Source organism: Ammospiza caudacuta, chromosome 8 (assembly GCF_027887145.1).
Source record: "Ammospiza caudacuta isolate bAmmCau1 chromosome 8, bAmmCau1.pri, whole genome shotgun sequence".
Lineage (NCBI taxonomy): Eukaryota > Metazoa > Chordata > Aves > Passeriformes > Passerellidae > Ammospiza > Ammospiza caudacuta.
This window is the reverse complement of record NC_080600.1, coordinates 33,175,075-33,195,837: the sequence shown is the minus strand read 5'-3', so window position 1 is coordinate 33,195,837 and position 20,763 is coordinate 33,175,075. Positions and strand designations below refer to the sequence as shown.

General features: G+C 42.9%; 1 protein-coding gene across 1 annotated transcript in view; it reads left to right on the top strand.

Annotated features, from left to right (window-relative positions):
* The window catches only part of SEMA5B (semaphorin 5B), a 177,171-nt gene that overhangs the window by 124,448 nt on the left and 31,960 nt on the right, over window positions 1-20,763 (top strand). The window contains exons 11-12 of the mRNA XM_058809538.1: window positions 1,117-1,324; window positions 15,526-15,643. Coding sequence (XP_058665521.1) covers window positions 1,117-1,324; window positions 15,526-15,643 — 326 coding nt within the window. The remainder of the gene's footprint in view (window positions 1-1,116; window positions 1,325-15,525; window positions 15,644-20,763) is intronic.

Sequence of the window (20,763 nt, the reverse complement as noted above, 5' to 3'; positions counted from 1 at the left end):
GTATGGGAAATCCATGAGCATTGATTATGATGAGAAGATTGTACTTAAATGGAAATACAACATGATTCTGCCAATATGATATCTTGATATTTAAAGTGAGAGGTCCAAGCTACAAAGCCTTTACAGAAAGTTGGAATACTTCTTGCCTCATATCATTAGTGTAGAAAGGTCCAATGCCATAACCTTAACTACTTACTCATGTTTGCTTTGTGGCCCTGGTTATTGGTGGCTGAAGAGTAAGATCTGCTGAAAATGTTTAAACCTGTGAAATGCTTCAGTAGAGGCAGCCGTGAGCACAAACTCAGTCCTGAGACTAACTGAGCCCAAACTTTTGTCTTGTTTCACATGTAAGTGAAAGGGAAACTTCACATGGTGGCCAACCCCAACATTATAAATTGCTGAGCTTTGGCACCAGTGCAGAAGTTACTGGAACAGAAAGATTAAGTTTCATGAGCCATCCGGCTGACAGTCCTCTAGGGGGTTTCAGTGAAAAATGGTGTGCATTAATCTCCCACAGTTTAGCAGATCTTAAAATGTTTATCTAAGAGCACTGTGAGCACAAACATGTATGTTTCTGTGTATGCACTCCTCATGCCATAACATCCCCTTGTCAAGCTGGCTTCTTCCAGGAAGAGGATCAATTAGGTCTGTGACCCATGCAGTCATTATGGAGGCCTCAGAGATTTCCAGCAGGGCTGCTGCATCTGTTGTCATTTGTCATGACATCAAATCACACTGATCTGCTCCATAAACCAATAGAAATACAGACTAAAGGCACCAGAAATTATTCTTGCCATCCTGGGTCACCTTGCTCTGTAACTCTCTGGTAACGGGACCAGACTCCTCTGCCTCAGTGCTCCAACTGGGAAAAACTGCCAGGTGCTCACTGTCCAGATGGTTCACATCCTTCTGAATTCCCATTTAAGTGCATTCTCAGGTGGTTTCGGCTGAGATTGTAACGATGTAGCTGGAGCTCTCTACCAAGGGCCGCAGGTGACCCAGAACTAGGTTAAACCAGCTCTGTAAAGGTGACACTAATATTTCCCTCTTTAGGCAGGTATGAAATGAAGCCACTGCCTCTAAAATATACTTGTGCCTTGTTTCTTGTTCTATTAGAGTATGGCACCATCCTGAAGGCCCTTTCTACCACCAACAGGAGTCTGAGGAGTTGTTATTTAGAGGAAATGCAGATCCTCCCTGATGGACAACAGGAAGCAATCAAGAGTCTCCAAATCCTACACAGCGACAGGTCGCTCTTTGTGGGTCTAAATAATGGGGTGCTAAAAATTCCTTTGGAGAGATGCTCCATGTACAGAACAGAAGGGTAAGTAAATTTACAGCTCTAATAGATCCCTGCTGGAGTGCATCTCCTTACAGATACATGCATAACAGGAGCAATGAGGATAAGCAATATAAGCTTTTTTTTTTTGGTAAATGTTAATTACTCCTCTTCAGAAATTAATCATATGTTTACCAAGTAAGGGTTTACAATATTTACTTCTGTTTTTGTGGGTTTTTTTTAACATCATATTATAGTGTTGCTTTTATTAAGTCCATGTGTTTTCCTGGTGGTTCTTATTGGCAGTATGGCTGAGGGTTTTTGAATTTGGGTTGCAGCCAGGCTTTCCTTGCTTATCGGAGTGATCACCTCTCAAACATAGGATTAGGCAGGGCTGGGCTCTGTGGCAACTTGTTATTGCTTTTGGAAATCAATAGTTCATCTCAACTATGTGTGACACCTCTTACACCTGGATAGATTCTGTGCCTTGATTGTACCTTATAAAGGGAGTAGGAAAAATGACTTTTTCTAATTCTCTGCTTTGGCTCCAGAGCAGTATTTCACACAGGACTGTAGAAGGTTTTTGCATCCAAATGGTACCTCTCCATTTGAGCAGGTGAAAGTGTGATAGCAGCTGTTTGAGACAGATGCTGAAATATTCTCACTGGGTGCTGTGGGCATTTACTTGTTTACATCTCTTGAAAATACTTTACCTTCTCCTCTCATGATTTTGCCTTGTTTCTCTCTGTGAGAGTTTTGTAGTTTTGTGTGAAACTGATGTCCTCTGTGCTAGACAAGAGGAAGGATTTTGTTAGCAGCATTTAAACAGATTCCCTCTTCCATGGCCTACTTCAAGATGTCCCTGTTCTCCTGCCAAAAAAGCTGATATAGAAAATGTCACCATAACTTTATTTTCAACAAGTAGAGTTTATCTATCAGCTTGTCTAAATCCATGCATGTCTAAAACAGATGGACACAAAAGTGTTTAGTAAGAGAAAAAACCACAACTGGAAAATGCCATCCATCCTGTCCTTAGCCCTTAAAAGCAGAGATTTTAAAAGGTAGAACAAAACAGCTGTCCTTTTCAGGCTGTCTTGTAGTCTCAGTCTGAGAATATTTATGTGTGTATACATATATATGATCCAGTTTCAAGAGAAATGAGTTCTTCCTTTCCTTTTCCCTTCCTAATCTTGAGTTCAGCTTTCCAGTAATTTATAGATGCTGTCCTATTTTCAGCCTGCTCAAGTACTTTCTATGACACTTCCATTAAAATTCAAATGTTGGAGGTTTGCTGAATTGCCTTAAAATGGGGCAAGCTAGAAAAAAGAAGTGGCTGGAGAGCAGACAGGTGGATTATCTCACAGGTTTAGGTCCTGGAGGCTGCAGAGCAGCCTTGTATAAGCTTATCCCAGCAAAACAAAAACTGTCCTCACTGAGGTTCCCTTGCCTGCTGGTGACCAAAAGCAGCCTCAGTTTTATGCACTGTATGGCACTGAGTCCCAGCTGAAATCACTGGGAAGTTTGTGTACTAGTGCTGGTTTTTTTCTAAAACAAACTTCCTGGAGGCAATTTTGAGTGAAATGAGAAAACAGCCCAGTTCTTCAGGCTTGGGAGACTTAAATTTTGCCTCCATTGACTAGTTTCATAATAGAAATCACCATCTGGGCAACAGCAAGGTACAGGAGATAGGTCCTGATGGCATGGTGGGGTGTGATATGGGAGGTCAGAATTTGCTGAATTTGGGTGGTGACCATTTAGTGTTCTTGTGTACATTGCAAACCATCCTTTGCTCTGTCGGTGAGACTTGTGCATTTGGAAAAAGGAAGGAAAAATAAAAAGAAAATGCAGGAAAGCCAAGAAATTCCATCATTTATTTGTTTGAGAGAATGTTTATGATATTATTATTACATTTTAGACTTAGAGTTTTCCTTTTTTTTTTTGTCTAGGAAATTTTCAACTGCAAATTTTTCAGCTGCAGGTGTTGGAGCCCTTCCCCCCCTTAGCACCCTGGCTATGTAGGTGATAAGTCAATTTGACCTCCTTTGTATTTCTTTCAATCCTGAACAGTATCAAGAAGGATATTTTAATTTCCTCCAGTGCATTCTACCTGGCACTTCTCCTGGGCTGTGATTTATTGCTTATTGTTGTGTCTATATTTAATACCCGCCAATATTCAGCCACTATGGGTAGAAGGGCTCCCGCCCCTACAATACTCCCTGCTTACTTTTTTGTTGTGCTGTGACTTCGTGACTGGCCTCCTTGAAAAGCTCTGGTTTCAGCAGCTTTTATAATGTAATTGTTGTGGTGGGGCGGCTCGGGAAGCTGGGAGGTGATGGAGAGAATTTGTGCCTCCCAGGCAGGAATACCACATTGTTTGTTGTAGGCTCTGCCTTCTCTTATCAGGAAACTTTTCAGCCTTTTAGACCCTGGGGGCTGATGTGGGTTTATGATTGCTGATACAGAGCTGTTGCCTTCAACCTGCCTTCCTCCTCCTCCTCCTCCCTGGAACAGCAATGGTATCAAGAGAAAATTGACCCTAGCATTGATCCCGACCAGCGATCTTTGCTGCTCTGCCGCTTTAAAACCTCGGGGCTTGCTGCCGAGGCTCAGAATTGGGGCAGAGGGAAAAACAGCAGCAAACGGAAGAGATGGAAAGGGATAAGGATTTCTGCCATCTCCTTTACTGTTTGTTTATTGACACGGCACCAATTTAATCTCTTAAATGGTGACCAGTAAGTCAGCCCCGTGTCTTGATGTAGTGGGTGTCTGAGCAGTGTTTTGTGTGTGCCCACTGACCTGTCGCAGTCTGTCTTTTCAGAACAGCCACTCTTAGCAACAGGGACACAGGAAGACATCTGTAATGTCAGCTACCCAAATTTACAGGCTGGACTTGGCTGCAGGGACCTTCCCTTGTTCGTGTGTGCTCCTGGTGTTTGTCTTTCCTGCTCTCCTCAGTGCTGCCGTTCCCCACTCACTGGAGACTCTCAGGAAGATGTCCAACATGAGCAAAACCTACAAGCCCTTTGAATATGCAGAATGTTTTGAAGGTTGCTTTGCTGGGTGGTAGTTTGGCTGTGCTTGCTGCTGAATTTTGCATGGCTTTGAAATCTCTGTAACTTCCCTGCAATTTTCAAATGAGCGTCGATTTTTTTTTGCTTCAAGTTGCCCCCAAGCTTTGGTGAGGAATATTTGAAGAACCAGTACTGCAGCCTTATCACTGACACCACTGTATCTTTAGAATGTGCCTGAACAAAATCCCAAATCTGAATTTCAGAGCTGAGGACCTCAGATCTGCAGCATTATTTTCAGGTGGGATGTATTTGTAAGGCATAGTTTAATAATTTTTTCAAAGGCTGAGGTGCAGTTATGCATTTTTAGGATTGCAATCAGACGGATAGGAAAATGAAGCTGGTTGTTACAAGGAATAGTTTGTGATCTCTTTCTGTTGACTCTTTGCAGCATCAGAACCATGGGCCTCTGAGCATACAGAAACCCTGAGGTGGACTAAGGATTTTGATTGCACATTTAAATGAGGAAAAGAAAGTGTTTGGAAATAGGACCAGTCTTTTGAATACCCACCCCTTCTCCTCTCCCTGTCCTGAGCAGTTTATTTTAATGCACTTTATTTTGATATTCATTTCTTCCTCTTTCTCCTTCCATATTATTTTTTTCTGCATAAAACTTGCAGTTAACATGATGCAGGTTGCAGTTTTGGATCTACAGCGTGGTTCTGGGGATAGTTTAGCTGGCCTGTGCTCTCCCTGCTGTGCTGTGGGCATCTCCCAGGTTGTGGCAGTGCCACCTCAGGTTACCTTCAGACCACTGTGGATCCTCCTGCTTCCAGAGCCAGGCCCTCTTGCATGCAGCTATGACATGCTCTTACCTGAACCCTTGTCTGCTTTTTGACCAGATTGCAGGAATTTGCTCTTGAGTGATGGTGAGGTTTTGCCCTCTTGCTTGGCCTAAATTCTTCTGAACATCCCCTCCAGCCATGGTACTTAATGCAAAGCTGGCAAAAATGACTCAGCTGACAAGGACTCTTATTTGCTGACTAGATATCTGTGAGAGAAGCACAGCTCACCTCTAAATAGCTCTGGGCCAGTGATCACACAAACTAAGTACATATAGGTGAGTAACTCCTGAAATGGCTCCAGGGAGTTTTTGGAAGAAAAGGGTCAGCAGCTACACTAAAGAAGCAGGGAGTTTTATGCCCTCTTTGTCTCTCTCCAAAGTGGAACTGCAGCTCCAAGCACAATCACTGTACCACCTCCACCTTTGAGGGCTTTGAGATATCACATGGAGGATTGCTTTGGAGTTTAATGTTACATTCTTCTTTTATTTTTTTAAGCCTTATATGATGCAAAATCCTCTGTAACAAAGGAGTGAAGCACTTAAATGTAGGATTCTAAAACCTGAATTACAGGATTACCATATTTCAGGACTTAAGCTATTGGGGAATTTAGTTTGGAGAAATAACATACTCTGGGAAGAGGTATAAAAATTTTCCAGTTTGGGGGAAGGATTTAATTGAGTACAATCCTCTGACTTCTTCATCAGAATGATGATAGTTCCTTGAAAGACAAACAATGAACTATTGTTGGGTTAAAAGAAAAATCTTTAAAAAGGTGGGGGAGGAAACAACAGGGACACTTGTTCAGTGGAGCCCAGCATCCAGCAGATCGCTGAGGCGACACTGATGGCCAGATTGTTCATCAAAGATCTTGAAAATCCAACACTTCTTAGCTGAGGCTGTTGAAAATCTGGCCCAGATTTTGTTTTGAAGATTTTCTGCCTGAGAGTTTAAAAAAATATTCAGCACATTGAATATCCGTTTAAAAATAGAGGCAAAAGGAAAGGTAACAGACTACAAAAATGTTGTGATAAAGCTTAATCATTAATTTCCATCTGTTCTGGCTGATATGGCCTCTCCACAATTAAGGGAATTAGCTAATTATTGTATCACCAATAATGCTGAAAAGCTTTGGAAGACTTCATAGGCAGAAAGGAGAGTGCTCAGCCCAATGTTTTGTCATCCACAATATCCAATAATACATCAGAATAAATCACTAAACATCTGGTTTGACATTCTGGTTGCATTTAAGAAAATAGCAAGACTCCCACTGACAGAGAATGAAGACATCAAACAGAACCATGATCACTAAAGCTCTTGGAAAGAATGAAGTTTGTAGATGAAATGGATCTGTGTTCTTTAAATAGAAGTACAAAATTATACCATTTTCTCTATCCTGACAACACATTTGCATCTGCTGTAGCAGGCAATTACTCCCATTTTCTTTAATGTAGCTGTTTATATATGTAAAGTTAAGTGCATCCATACAATTTGCAAGATATGGACCTCCAAGGTTTGAAGGGATGGTAAGGTCTAAGGAACGTGGCTTTCAGAATAGCAAAGAGCTTTACTTGAATGGTCTGGGAAAGGATGTGTCTGAAATTGGAAATAAAAAGCAGACAAGGATAAGCAGTGAGCTAGTGAGCTGGGACATGTTTCCTGTAAGATGCCAGAGAGATTGGTTTTCAGTTTCATCTTATTTGACATTATCTTTAATGGCATGGAAGAAAGAAAATAGCATACTTTGTAGATGGCATTTAAGTATGAAGGAATCACAAATAACAGTGAAGAGAGAAATGCAGTGCAGGGCCAGCGAGGAAAGCAGCAAGAGGCTGAGTTTGAGGAATAAGCCTGGGCTGAGATTTCTGGTGCATGTGTTGCAGAAAAGAGACAGGACACAAAATAGGAAGGCGCTAATTCATCTGCTCCCAACCAGATGAATTATTAGAGTTTTTCTCATTTCTACTAAATGCTCAAACCAATGACATGTATTATATTAATTTTAAGCAGCCTGTGCACTTTTAGGCTCCCACTTTTTGTTCTGAAGTCTGGAAATGACCCTTAGTGAACAGAAGGGGAGTTTAGCAGTAGCTGGAGTCCAGAGTAATATGATTGCTGAAACAGACAAAGGTCACTTCAGAAGAAGCAAACAAGATCAGCTGATTTCAGGACTCACTTCCTTTTGTCTCCTTCCTATCATGACTAAGTTGCCAACTCGTTTTGGGTTTGCCAGGAGGGAGGACACAGGTTGAACATGCCAGGGCTTTTGTTTGCTCCCTATTTTTAAAGCATCCTGCCAACAGGACTTAGGAACAGTTTAGTGTACAGATCCTTTTACCTCTAGGAGCTTGGCTGTAGGCCAGCTCAGATCAATGCTGTCTAAAAGTCATTACCATCTGATGCCTGCTAGGTGGGCTGTGTGAAATTACTTTCAACACAGTGGCAACTGACAGGAAAGCATGTCGTTTTCTTGGAATATGTTATGTTAGGATGACATCAATGCTATTGTTATACAAACAAGATTAATAACTAAAGCTACCAGCAAGCCCCAGGGCAGATATCCATTGCATCTGTCAATTCTTGCCATTTGCTACTATTTTGTCATAAGATTTGTATTCTAGGCAATGGTCACATTCAGTAACGTGGCTCCTGATGAAAGGATCTGCAGTCGTACTGCTGCTGTGGCTGGTTTTCTTCTTGTCTCAAGCTTCAGGCAGAATTTGCAGGGCAAAACACAAATGTGTCCAATGTTAATACTGAGTTAATGTATTGCTGCAGATGCATCATTAACTTTTTATCAGGAGATGTGCTGTTTTACCTGTTTGGGGAAGAGGAAGTATCTGGAGTCAGAGCAAATTTGGTTTTGCTGGCTTCAGTTTAAAACTGAACTACATATAAATACATAAAATATGTATGGGTTATCAAAAAATGTAATATTGTACAGTTTGGTATCTTCTATCAAAATACTGAGTATTGTAGAACTATTGGAACACTCCAGTCTGCAAGAGGTAAAGCTGGATTTCAAGAATATCCATTTACTTAAGTGATGTTCTCTTGTTAAAAAAAGGAATGGACATTGTTTGATGGTGTTATTATGATTACATGGGAAGAAGCACTGGAGAATATGTAGCAGAACCATTTTGGCCCTTATACAGTGTTAAAATATCCCTGCATTAGAAGGCAGATGTGTTTGATCCTCAGGCTGTAATGGATGGTCTAATATTTATTTGACTTTTCCAAGATACATTCATCTACAAAGGCTCTATCCAGTTTAATCTGCATCTTGTTGAGCAGAAAATAATTACCCAGATCTTAACAAAATCCTATTTTCACAAAGGAGCTGCTTGAATATGGATTACTTTGTGCAGCCTAGGTGACAACTGTAGGCTATTTTCAGGTTTCCTTATCATCATTTACACTGCTTTCTAAGTTTTCTGCCTTTGCATTTTTCTTTCCCATCCTGAGTTCCCATTTTAGTGTAACTTGTGTTCTTAAATCATCAGCGTCTTGCAGAGGCTGCATAAAGCACCTGTCTGCCTCTCATGCAGTGGATTTGCTCTTGCCTAAGCCATCCTTTGCCTGTCTCCACCCACACTACCAAACTCCAGCAGTTTGCACACAGAGATCTCAGAACTGCAGCCACAGCGCAGAAGCACAGGAGCAGAGCACGTCTTAATGTGACAGCTGCCTCCAGACACTGACTGACACAGGGCAGAGACAGGGAGTAACACTTGAGTGCACTGATCTGCCCAAGCTGCCTTTCCAAAAGGATGCCTGGTCCCCTCTGCCTCTTCCCATATGGCAGCCCTGGGGAGCATGTTTTCTTAAGGCTCAAAAGCCTGCTGAGGCTTGGTAATGGTGGTGCTCTGCAACCCCGACAAACATGCCCTGCATTCAGGAATTCCTTCTGGCTATTCCTTTCATTAGGACTTCAATAGTATCTGAGTTTTCTTGTGGATGAATGATCCTGTCACTGGTAGTCAGAGACCCTCTGTACTTTTGTTTTTATTAGAGGTCAGTTTTGTTTGGCACAGTGACAAGAGTTTCTAAAAGTGTTCATGAAGGAACACTCTTTTTTTTTTTTACTAATCTGTTTTACTAATGTAAACATAAATCCAGATTTAATCAGAGATGGCATTAATCTTCATGTTTGAATAAATGGAATGTTGTTTTATTTCACAGCTTTGAAAATAAAAATAAATTCCTATCCAATAAAGAAGTCAGTGTTGCTAGAAGATGATGGAATGGGATGTCAGAAAGTAAGAAATGGAATAGTTGTGTAGCTTGTGCGAGGCCATAATCTATAAACCTCAATCGATTAAAGTGATATTGAAAATGGTAGGCCAGAAGGTGAACTCTAGCAAGAGTTTCCCTGATGTGGAAAAGAAAATGAGATGAAACTGCCTGAAAATCCTCTGTCTGTGCACTGCTTTTTTTTAATAAATAACATGTGTTTGACTCATAAATGGACTTCAGTTTTGGAGGTTGCTTTACACCGTGGCTTTAATTTATTCATTCAAAACAAATCATGTGCAGAGGAGCAATCACTGATGCTAAGCATGTGTGGGTGATAAATGACACATACCCATTTCAGCTTCTCTGCCTCTGCATCCAGTATCACATGCCAAAATACCAAACCCTGTCTGTCCACATTAACATCAACTGCACCCCTCACAGTGGTGGTACCTGTGAGCTGCAACATGCTCTTCCCAAGCTGGGGTCTGCTCCACAAATACCCCTGTGAATTCCTTATGTAGTATGTGGCTGCTGGTCTTGAGGAAAGGGCAGTAACATCTGGCATGGAATATGTTATATTCACCAACTGAGAAATGAAGCTGCTACTTGACCAGCATCTGACTAAAGCAGCTCAGTTCCACTTGGCTTCTCTTCTTATGGGGAAAGATAATGAATTTGTACAGATCACTAACTCATTTCTGCAGTCTGAATTTTTAAAGGTATCAAAATTAGAAGGATTTTTAGAATGTCTGGTGCTTTTTTTCCCTTTACAATCTTATTTTCTTAAACCACAATCATCCTTTTGGTTCTCGTTTTTCTTTTGTCGTGCCATCTGGCTTTGGGGAAGACAGAGGTCCACTCTTCCTTGCTCAGTCTGTTGAGGTTGTCAGTAATTGTGATTTGGTTGGCTGGAAGCTAATATGGTTATTTGTTTAGTTCATCCCCTCTGCAGGTTGCTTGCAATGGGACACTAAGCTACCCTTGTCTGCCAAACACAGCCTCATGCTTACAACTAACTCAGCTAAAACCCCTTTATTGCTTGCAAAGGGCTGTTCCCTCACACGTAACCATTCTAAGAGTGCAACAAACCAGCGTGGAATTGGAACTCTGAGATCTTATTCCCCAAAAAGAGCAAGGGGCACTCCTGTACTGCCCATGCTCCTGAGATGCTGAGCATGGATGAAGCTTGCTCAGTGCCTTGCAGGATCAGGGTTATAAATCCTGCACCAGTGGATGTGCCTCTGATGGACTGCCTGGTGATGCCCGTGGGGTCTAAAGAACCAGGTACAGAGACAGTTCTTGTGTCTCCCTGACAAACAGGACCTTCACTGCAGGTTCCAAGCTCATGAGTGCAAACACAGAACTGTTTCCTGGTGCAGTGATGGTTTTGTGAGCAAACACAGCTTGGGAAGGAACTTCTCAGCCTTTGGGTCTAGAGCCTTGCCTCTGCACATCATCATGTCCTGCCATTCCATTCCTATTTGCTATTAGTTGTAAAAAAGGAGTGATAAAAAGTTAAATGAAAGAGAGGAAATGAAAACTGGAAGAGTAAGCACAACCTGGCAGATGAAAGGAGCAGAGTTCTTAGTTGTAAATATTTTGAATGAGTTTTGCGGCTCTTGGTACAAAATGGCATTTTTATGTGTCTTCTGTCTGGTAGTAAGAATGGAAGAGGCTGTAGTAATTCTTTCTTTCCTTTGGTCTGTCAAAGCCTAACCTCTTGGGTCTGGTTCCATTGATTAGATGATTCATTTTCAGTCTAAAGTTTTAACTTTCAGGGGAAAATGACCAAAAGATGAGGTTGTCTAGACCCAGAGCAAATTAAAGTGGGAATGAAAAACTTTTTAAATACAGATGTTTAAGCTTTAATGAAGATTCTGAAAGAAGATGTCATTCAGGACATTGCGAAAAAATGGATCTTGGGCAGCATTAGCATACTGGAAGCAGAAGCCCTTTTACAGCACATACCATTAGTGAAGGCTCAGCACACTGGCTGTCAAAGACCATATGAAAACTCTTTTGAGTCATAGGTAAGAGTTTCCATTGACTTTAGTGATAGTGTCCCTGTTGCAGAGTCTTAATCCTTTGTGTTATCCCAGATCACTGCTGTAGAAATGATTGCAACAGCCAACAGCAGGGAGGCTTACAGCTCCCAAACAGCTGGCAGCAGGTGAGCTCTTACAAGCAAGATCTTATTTTCATGCAAATGACCTTAGTAAGTGAGAACGAGGAACTGGAGGAAAAAAACACCTTGAATAGGAGACTCAAATGGAATTGTTTTTCAATTGAACTTTTCAGTGTATGTCTTTATGCCTCACACAAGGCATTTATTGTGAGGCGATGAATTAAAATGAATCACTATTGATATTAATGCCCTATAAAAATAAATCCAACCTCTTCCTATCAAAATAAATCCAACGTCTTAGATATCTGTCAGGAGGTTCCAAGTCCTCACTGAATGTGAGGTTACTAGATGGCCAGAGGGAAACAGGGCAATGGGCCATGAGGTGTAATCATCATCATCATCATCTTACTTTCACAAGCATCCCACTTAGTAGGATTTCATTAACTAAGTCATTAGCAGTAGGACAGTCAGTGTTAACCTGCTATGCTCAGGTAGTCTTCTGGGATAATGGGTTCCCTCTACCCCTGGGAATTGTGGTGGGAGACAACAGAATAGTGTCTCATTAGTTCCTTGAGTCATTCCCAGCCTGCTACTGAAGAGACTTAAGTGAAATGTTCCCTTTATGTACAATATAAAACCTGGGCAACCAAGCCAGTGGCAGAAGTCCCATTGCCTTTGAAACATCAGAATTTCATTGTTGTATGTAAACTCCTTTGTATCTTATTTCACAGTATTCACATACTGCCCTGCAAGACTGCAGGCCCTGTGGCCTCTGTGAGATTTTTCACCAGTATCATAATACAAAATGGTATTTACATGTAAACATTTCAATTTATTTTGTGTTATGAGCACAGAGAAATGCTGTGATATCTTTGCATTTTCCACACCATGGTGCCTGATCTACTAAGAATGACAGTTTACTTCTGAAACATTTTGATTTGGGTATGCATGTGTGCTTGCATATATTTGTCTTTTGGTATGTGTTTGCTGATGTGGTTTTATCTTTTAATGACATAAACAGGGATATATATATTTTAAAGATACTGTAAGGATATAAATTAGGCTGGCTTTTGAAGTGTTCACTGGAAGTATTTGCCAGAAATGTCATTTTCTTGCATTACATACATTGTAATGCTTTTGCTGCTTAAAAAGGGAGAAAAATGGGCAAAATTTTGCTTAAGTAGATACATTTCTCCTTACCCCTAAGTGTATCGCTGTCTGCTGATATAACAGGTTTCTCACCAGAGTTGAGGCAGATGAGTGTGCTATGAGTCCTGAAGGGAGGCAGACAGCATAGCTATTTTGTTTTCAGATTTCAAATGGTTTTAAGGGCCTGCCGTGAGATGAGAAGTCCTGGGCTGTGATGGTTGTTAAATTACAGAGTGTGTGTTCTGACAGCCCAGCAGAGCCCGGGCTGGGTGCAGGAACTCAGATGCAGCACATGGGGCTGGCTGCAGCTCCCAGCCAACAGGGGCCATGCCAGCATTTCCCAGTGCCCATCCCCATGGCCCGCCCTGCCAGCATTTCCCAGTGCCCATCCCCATGGCCTGCCCTGCCAGCCTTTCCCAGTGCCCATCCCCATGGCCTGCCCTGCCAGCATTTCCCAGTGCCCATCACAGGGCCTGCCATGCCAACATTTCCCAGTGCCCATCCCCATGGCCTGCCCTGCCAGCCTTTCCCAGTGCCCATCCCCAGGGCCTGCTATGCCAGCATTTCCCAGTGCCCATCACAGGGCCTGCCATGCCAGCATTTCCCAGTGCCCATCCCCAGGGCCCCTGGCAGCCGTGCAGCTCCGTTGCTGGTGGCTGTCAGCTGGGGGTCACAGCAGTGGCAGGAGAGCGTGGGCTGTGATTCAGTGAGAGCTCTGTGAGGGATCCAGAGCCGGCTGCTCCCGGCCAAGAGTGGCCCATTAGCTCCATGACATACATTATGGCAGTGCCAGCAGAGTGGTCAGTGCCTAGCTGGGCTATGCTGCAGCCTGCAGAGTGGCTGAGGGCTGCAGCACAGAACATATGGAGATTATTTCCTGAATTTATGCAGCACATGTTTTCCTATAAATTAAATTCAGAGAAAATGTGTATCATAATAGGGTGATGCTCGCAACAGCCTTCCCCGTTATGAATTACAATGACCTCTCTCAACTCACTGGGTGCCCAGTGAAATGGCTTCATGCAATTGGAAACAATAGTGTATGTGGTGTCAGGGTCTGAAAGCGTGACCAAAAGGCTCTCTGAGGAAAGGCAGGACCTTCCCCCCCGCCCCCCCCCCCCCCTCCACTTCTTTGCTTTTTCTACCTTTTAGAAACTGCCCAGTTTCCTCCTGAGGTACCAGCTTGTCACAGTGTGGGCAGATGCCCCAGGGTGTGCTCAGTATTGAACTGGGTGCTGTCCTTGCTGAGGGGCTGCTGGACAGCAAAGGCAGCTCTGGATGTGGCAGCAGCCCCCTTCGTCGGTGAGGCTGCCAAAACAGCAGAACAGGGGTCTTTAGGCAAAGTAATAAGCAAAGCAGCACATGTCCCTTCTGTGTCCTTGGACTGAGGATCCCAAGCCATTTTCTAGGTAAATATTTGATGTTCTGTTGCCTGGGGCTGGGGTAAAATCGTCTTTGCCTTTTCTTTGGGTGTGCTGAAGCAACTGAAGGAAAAATACAGTAGAGACAGTCATTGTAACTACCTTCCTAAAGCATGAAAAAGAAGTTTTGTTCCTTACAACTCTGTGTGTGAAATCTTTAGCAGAGGAAATGTAGGAGCGGAGCAAAGTGGAAACTCATAATTAAAATATAAATGTGTCTGTGTATAGATATATATAAAGCAATGGGTACCAGACATCAAAGCAGTCTGGGGTTTGCTTTGGGACAAATCACTGTGGAGTCAGTACAGACTAATAGAGTGTTCTCAGCTGTGTGAGGGACTTGCTTTTTCATTTGCAGCTGATTACAGGCTAATAGGATTTCAAAGATTTCTGGGAGGGAACAGTTCACATCTCATTGCATTTGGGGGGAGGGGGGGTGTTGATGTTTCGTTAATCATACTGCTACCTTGCCTTAGAATACATTTTATTACTCTCCTGTTTAGCTTCTCGAACTGAATATTTCCCCGGTCCCTTGCTGCTGTCTAATTGGCAGTTTTCAAGTCATTTGGGATTTTTTGAAAGATCAGCCTTTTGTGTGACAGAAGAGAATAGATCATAGGGATTAAAAATAGTGTTGTGAATATTTTTAGGTTTAGTCCTCTCTTTGTCTTTCACTAATACATGCATGATGTGACTTGTACCTTTATATTTTCTTAATGAAAATTAACAATTTGAAAGCAACTCATGGGAACGACCAATACAGCTGAATTTTATCGGTACAGACTACTTCTGTGACTGATCTTCACTGCTTAGTGGCAGTAATAGCCCTAGATATTTTTGTTTAGCAGCTCACATGTTGGGAACACACACTTAGCCTGTAAATATGGATTCAGGAGGAAAATGAATACAGCAGTGTTCAAAGCAGCCAAAAGCTTAGAAATAATGTTCTGCTGTGACTTTTCCAAACTGACATCTTGATGCTGGGATTATAAATGAAACCATTGTTCCAGCAAAGACCAAGACTAATAGAAAGCCTTTATTACCAGTCCATTGGCTAATTCTGCTTGTTTAACCCCTTCGGATGGACACAGTGTCAGAAAACATAGTCACAGAGGTTGCTTTGTGTGAGATTTGGCCTGCTGTGTGATGGGGGCTCAAAGATATCTCAATGACAAGTGTTCTTTGACTAAAATTTGTAAAGTCATTTTCTTTCCCTAGGCCTTGGAGAAGAGTGAAGTGATTTTTAATCTACAGCTTCTATGAGTGATATTTGCTTTGTGTCCTATCGCCCTCCTATCCATTTTTCCCCCCTTCCAAGCAGGTAAACCTCTGCTTAAAGAAATTGTTTCTTCTGCTGAGCCTCGGTGCAGTTGACAGCTGTCACATACAAGGACTATACTTGAATACATGTCTTTGGAGCTAGACAGTCTTAAAGGGCTTTAATCTTTTGTCTTTGCACATGCAGGGAATGCCTGGGAGCCAGAGACCCTTACTGTGGCTGGGATAGCAAGCAGAAGCGATGCACCACCATTGAGGACAGCTCCAACATGAGCCTCTGGACCCAAAATATTACTGAGTGCCCAGTAAGTGGAAGCAGTGGAAAAATTTTATGTATAGTGATGTGTGTATGTGTAGAAGGGATATCTACATGATATTGCAAAGAGATGGCCTTTTTTCCTGGTCCTGGTCTCCAAGAGATGGGAATAGAAAATAAATGTCTCTTCTTGAATCAGTCTGAGTTGACTCTCCAGCTCCCTTCCCAGCCACCCACCCTTCTCTGATGACAATATCCAGTTCCTGGCTGTGATCCCCAGAAGCTGTCTGGCTGAGTATAATTCCTGCTGCTTGAACTGTACCTCCAGGATAGCTGGGAATGAAAAAGCAGTCTTGTTAAATAAATTGAGGGTGGAGGAGAAATTGTCATTAATGCTCATTGTTATTATCTAACATCAATTAGCATGTTAATACTGCTAAGTCCAGTAGATAGGGAGAGAGGGCTGGATGGGTTATATCTTCAGTACGCTCTTTCTGTCTGGAGGTGCTGGGATGTTTATTCCCCTTATCTTCCTTACTCCGAAGATATTTTCCCAGGAAATATTAGTCATTACTTCAATCCATCCTCAGCTTGGCAGGCTTGAGTTTTTCACTGCTGGATTCAGAGGCTTGTGTGTTTATAACCCTCCTGTGTTGAACTGGGATGCAGTGCTTCTTGATTGCCCATGCTGTTATCTCATCCTGCTTAATGCCTGTGTCTGTTGATAGGTGTGTGAGGTGTTAATCCTCTAGTTTGAACATGTCTGCTGTGGTGCACACTAGGGAACAGACTACTCCAGGTCATTGTTTCAAGGTCATAAAAATCCAGCACAGAATATTCAGGAGCTTTGACTGCTCTTGGGGTGCATTTTACATTTGTTTTAAAATTCCATTGTAGATTATTTTCTGTGTAGATGCTCCTATTCTGTTACATGTGTCAGCCTTGTTGTCTTTGACTGACAGGCTGCCAAGCTATTTAAAATCCACATGCAAGGGCTTCCTTTTTCTTTAACCCCTGCCACTCACTGGAACGAATTCACATTGACATGGAGTGGGATGGCTCATTTAAACACCTGCATCAGCAATATCCAAGTATTTCCTTGTATTCAGTGCAGGACAAAGGTCATGGACAAAGAAGCAAGGGTCCAGAACAGCATGTGCAGATGAGCACTGAAAGGGAAGGGGAATGTAATGACCCAATGCCAGACTTCATTCCTGCAAAAGACCTGTCTGTGAGTTTAGTTGGATGAGTTATTCTCATAAGATGTCCTGGCTTTTCCCGCCCTGCTTTTCTGGGCTGAGCACCAGGCACTCAGCTGTGCTGGTACAGCTGTATGTGAGATCACAGTCAAGTGTGAAATGGTGTAGATTAAAAGCACCCCTCCCAAATAAACTTTTCCTAACCCAGCTAATGTCAGTGAGTTCTTCTGCAGCCTAGCCCACAAACAGATGTCCTGGCACAGCTGAGAGACTGGCATTCAGCAACTTTTAAAGCCAGAACTGGCATATTATTGAATTATATCCTACATGGGCCAGGCATTTGTATGAGTCAACCACAACACTAACACAACTTGACTGCTGCTCTTGTGCAAACAGGCTTGTTCAGAGCTAGTCTGAACATCTTTGTACAGCACTACATTGTGCCACAGATCTCCACTATCCAGCTTTAATATTAAGAGACTTCAGATGGAGGCTTCATCATGCAGTGTTAACATAATACATGGGGTAATGGTTACTGTATGGTATTACTAGATAACATCCAGAATCTCCTAAGGGTTACTGAGGTTGCAATCTCAACCAATTTAACATTAAGAAATGGTAGCACACAAATTCCACAAACTAAACTGCTCTCCCATGTATGTGTCCATAGTATCCCAGGGAGTCCTGATACAGGATTATACTTGCTTTCCTGGGAGAAGGGAGTGAGGTGCACTTTGATTTCAGAAAAACAGATGCATCCTATTTTGTGGTATCTTACTGATGCCAACATGAGCCACCAGCAGGAAAGGAACTTTAGCTTAGTTAATAAACTATTAACCAAGCTCATGGTGTCACTGTTGCGGGTGGTTGGCAAGTCAGGAATTGAGTATTCCCAGTAAAGTGTATCATCATCCATATCCTGAGCCAAACAATCATCTTCCTTCCAGGTTTTCATCCCAGTCCCACTTTGTGTTTCCAGCAAACCCCTATCTTACTCATATTGCATCTGTTCCATGCTACCTCATTTTCTTGCTATCAGTGGCAGTTTCCCCACTCTGTTTTTGGGTGTCTTGTACCCTGCTGCCAATTCATGTGGACTCAGCTGCTCAGAGCTGCAGTGCTCAGGGTGGTCCTGCTCTGGCCCACACTGAAGCATCTCCTGTGCACAGAAGAGTCTGGGTGCTGGGATTAAAATCCATGAATCTCTGAAAACTGAATTTTCCCCATGTCCCAGTGATTTTATACTCTGGACAGTTTTGAGTGGCTTTTCATGGGAATTGCAGAAAGGTGTTACAAGGACATAAAGTTCAGTTCCTTGCTCTGAACACTAGTCTGTTTCAAGGAAAATATTGCAACTTATGAACAGTCTTTTCCTCTAAATTTGATTTTATGAATGGTTTAAGCAGTTTGACTGAAACTTTGCAAGAATTTTAGCTTTCATCAAACAGCTATCATGGCAACTTCCAGATTAATTAAAGCTTGGCAAAATTATAAGCAGTTTGTATCTGAATCCCAAGATAAAGAATAGATTGATTGAAGGAACAAGGAATGCTTCCAGTCTCACCTGTAATATCAGAATAAACATGGAAAATATCCTGGTAGCAGAGATTAGGAGTGGTCAGTCTGAATTTTTAGATCCTGCACTTGTCCTTTTAGATTCTCCAAGGAAGAAAGAAAAAGATTCGGTCTTTGGTGTGAGTATGGCAGTTTAAAAAAGACAAGAATTCCAGAAATGGCAATATTGTCAGGTGAGAGAAGGGCATTTGATCAGATGTGTTTTTAAAGATGTCCTCTCTGCCTGATGGGCACCGTGTAGGCTTCAAAGGATTTGCCTTATAAAGGTATTCCTGAAAAAGATCAGTGCATATGGGTTTTTATACCACTTCCTAAGTTTACTCTTTTGAAGATATTTTTGTGGATTTAAAGATGGAATGATAATCCATATGTAATTTCTTAAGTATAAAAACTTCCCACACTCACAGTGTGACATGTTTATAAATCTCAGCACTTTGGTTATGGTTGCTTATTTGTTTAATTTTTGGGTTGTTTCCCAGTATCACTTATGAGCCAATGATTATTTGCTTTTTTTTTTAATTGATGCCACGGGCCACATCATTCCATTGATTTCGGAACAGAACTCCCTGCTGGAATCAGCAAGGCTTTCTGGCTCAAAAATGAATAGAAATGATCCAATACTTGGATTATGACTTTTCTAAGGCAGGAGGAAAATGAGATAAAAATCTAGTATTAAATACCTCAAAGTACTTATTTTGATTCCCCTACTCCAACCTCTAGAAACCCAGCTGTACTGATTTTTAAACAATGTTTAAAACAGCAAATTCAACAACAACAAAGCTCCATGATCTCCTCCGTGGGCATCTTGCCTTGTAACCTTCAGCCCAGAGCAAATTTTTACAACTACATGATAATCTATTGCAAACAAAGGCTTACAGCAGATGCCTGAAACCCCCAGCTGCAGCCTGAGGAGTGCAGTATCAGATCTAAATTGCTTCCATGCCACTGCTGCATATTTTTGATGCTGCTGTAGATGGGTGAGAGGGGAAGATGACAACCCACCGGAGGTACATTCGGAGTGTTTAACGTAGTGCCAATCGTGGAGAATAAGCACAGAGCAGCATGTTTCAGAGGATGAATGCTGGGAAGCACTCCTCCCCTGGCTGTGGTTGGCTCCCTGCATGACTGCTGAGCAGGCTCACAGCCCCTCTGTGCCTTCTGTAGAGCAGAGCCAAGCCAATCACTCCCCCTCTGGGGCAGCCCAGGGGACTGATCCTGCTGGCAGCAGGGCTCAGTGGAGCATGGCACTGTGGGGTTTGTCAGGGTAGCTGGCTCAGATCTGGGGCCAGGGCTGCTTGCCAGAGACCCAGCCTCTTCCTGCCTTCACCCTTTGTTGCGTGCAACACTGAGGCCAAATCCAGTGTTGCCTTTGCTGCAGGCTTTTACCAAAGCTGTTGAGCACCACACCACCACATGGGTCACCCCACAGGCATGAGCTGCTTGCAGGCACCACCATCTGTGCCATCTGCCTGGCACTTTGGGATGGGACATGGGGTGGGGAGCATGGAGGGAGCCAGCAGGGCAGAAGTGCATCATGGTGCTGTGCTCTTACAAGGGAGTAGCTGTAGGCTGGCAGGGCCAGCACCAATCCCTTTCTGCATCGTGTTTCTCAGGTCAGTAGCAGAGGCGATGCCAGGACAGGGGTGTTCAGGGAAGCTTTCAAGACATGGTCTTGGGCTGCAAGATTTTGCAGTAGCGGTGGAGTGGGCACAAGAAGGCAGTAGCGGCCAGGAGGGATTCCAGGAGAAGCAAGTTGCTCACATCCTCTCCAGACAGCCTTGGGGGCAAAGGCCCCAGCAATCTGGTCTCCCAGCCCTTGGCTTCGGGCTCTCCTGGAAGCACTGGTTAAGCAAATGGAGAGCAAGCTCTGACACCCTGTCTGCTGGAGGGTTGTCACAGCCCGGGAACAGTTCTGTTTCTCATGCTCTTGGTCTGCCAGTACTACTTTGTTTTTCCTTCACTACAGCATGCAGGAAACTGTCAAGTCCCAGCCTCTTCAGGGCTGTGCAGGCATGAAGCAAAGGGCAGAGGGAACAGATAGCAGTATGGTCTGGTCTATAAATTGTCTTGAGATGAATTCTTACTCTGTAAATAATTACTCTGTAGTAATTCTTACTCTGTATGTGATCCTCAGCATTAATGCTAGTCACCATCATGTCCACTTTTTGTTCTTCAGCCATTTAGACTGTGCCTCAGTTTAGAAAGGGAAATAATTGTTACTGCAAGTTTGGGCAGCACCAACTCAGCAAGGCCTCTCAGCTGGTCACTATGGTTATAGGAACACTAACTTGGAAAATACTCTGCAAGAAGCCCTGCAGAGGCTGGAATATGATGGAGTGGGGTCAGTCAGTACAGGCCACTGTGTTGCTTGAAAGGCTGAATCTGTGCAGTGTGG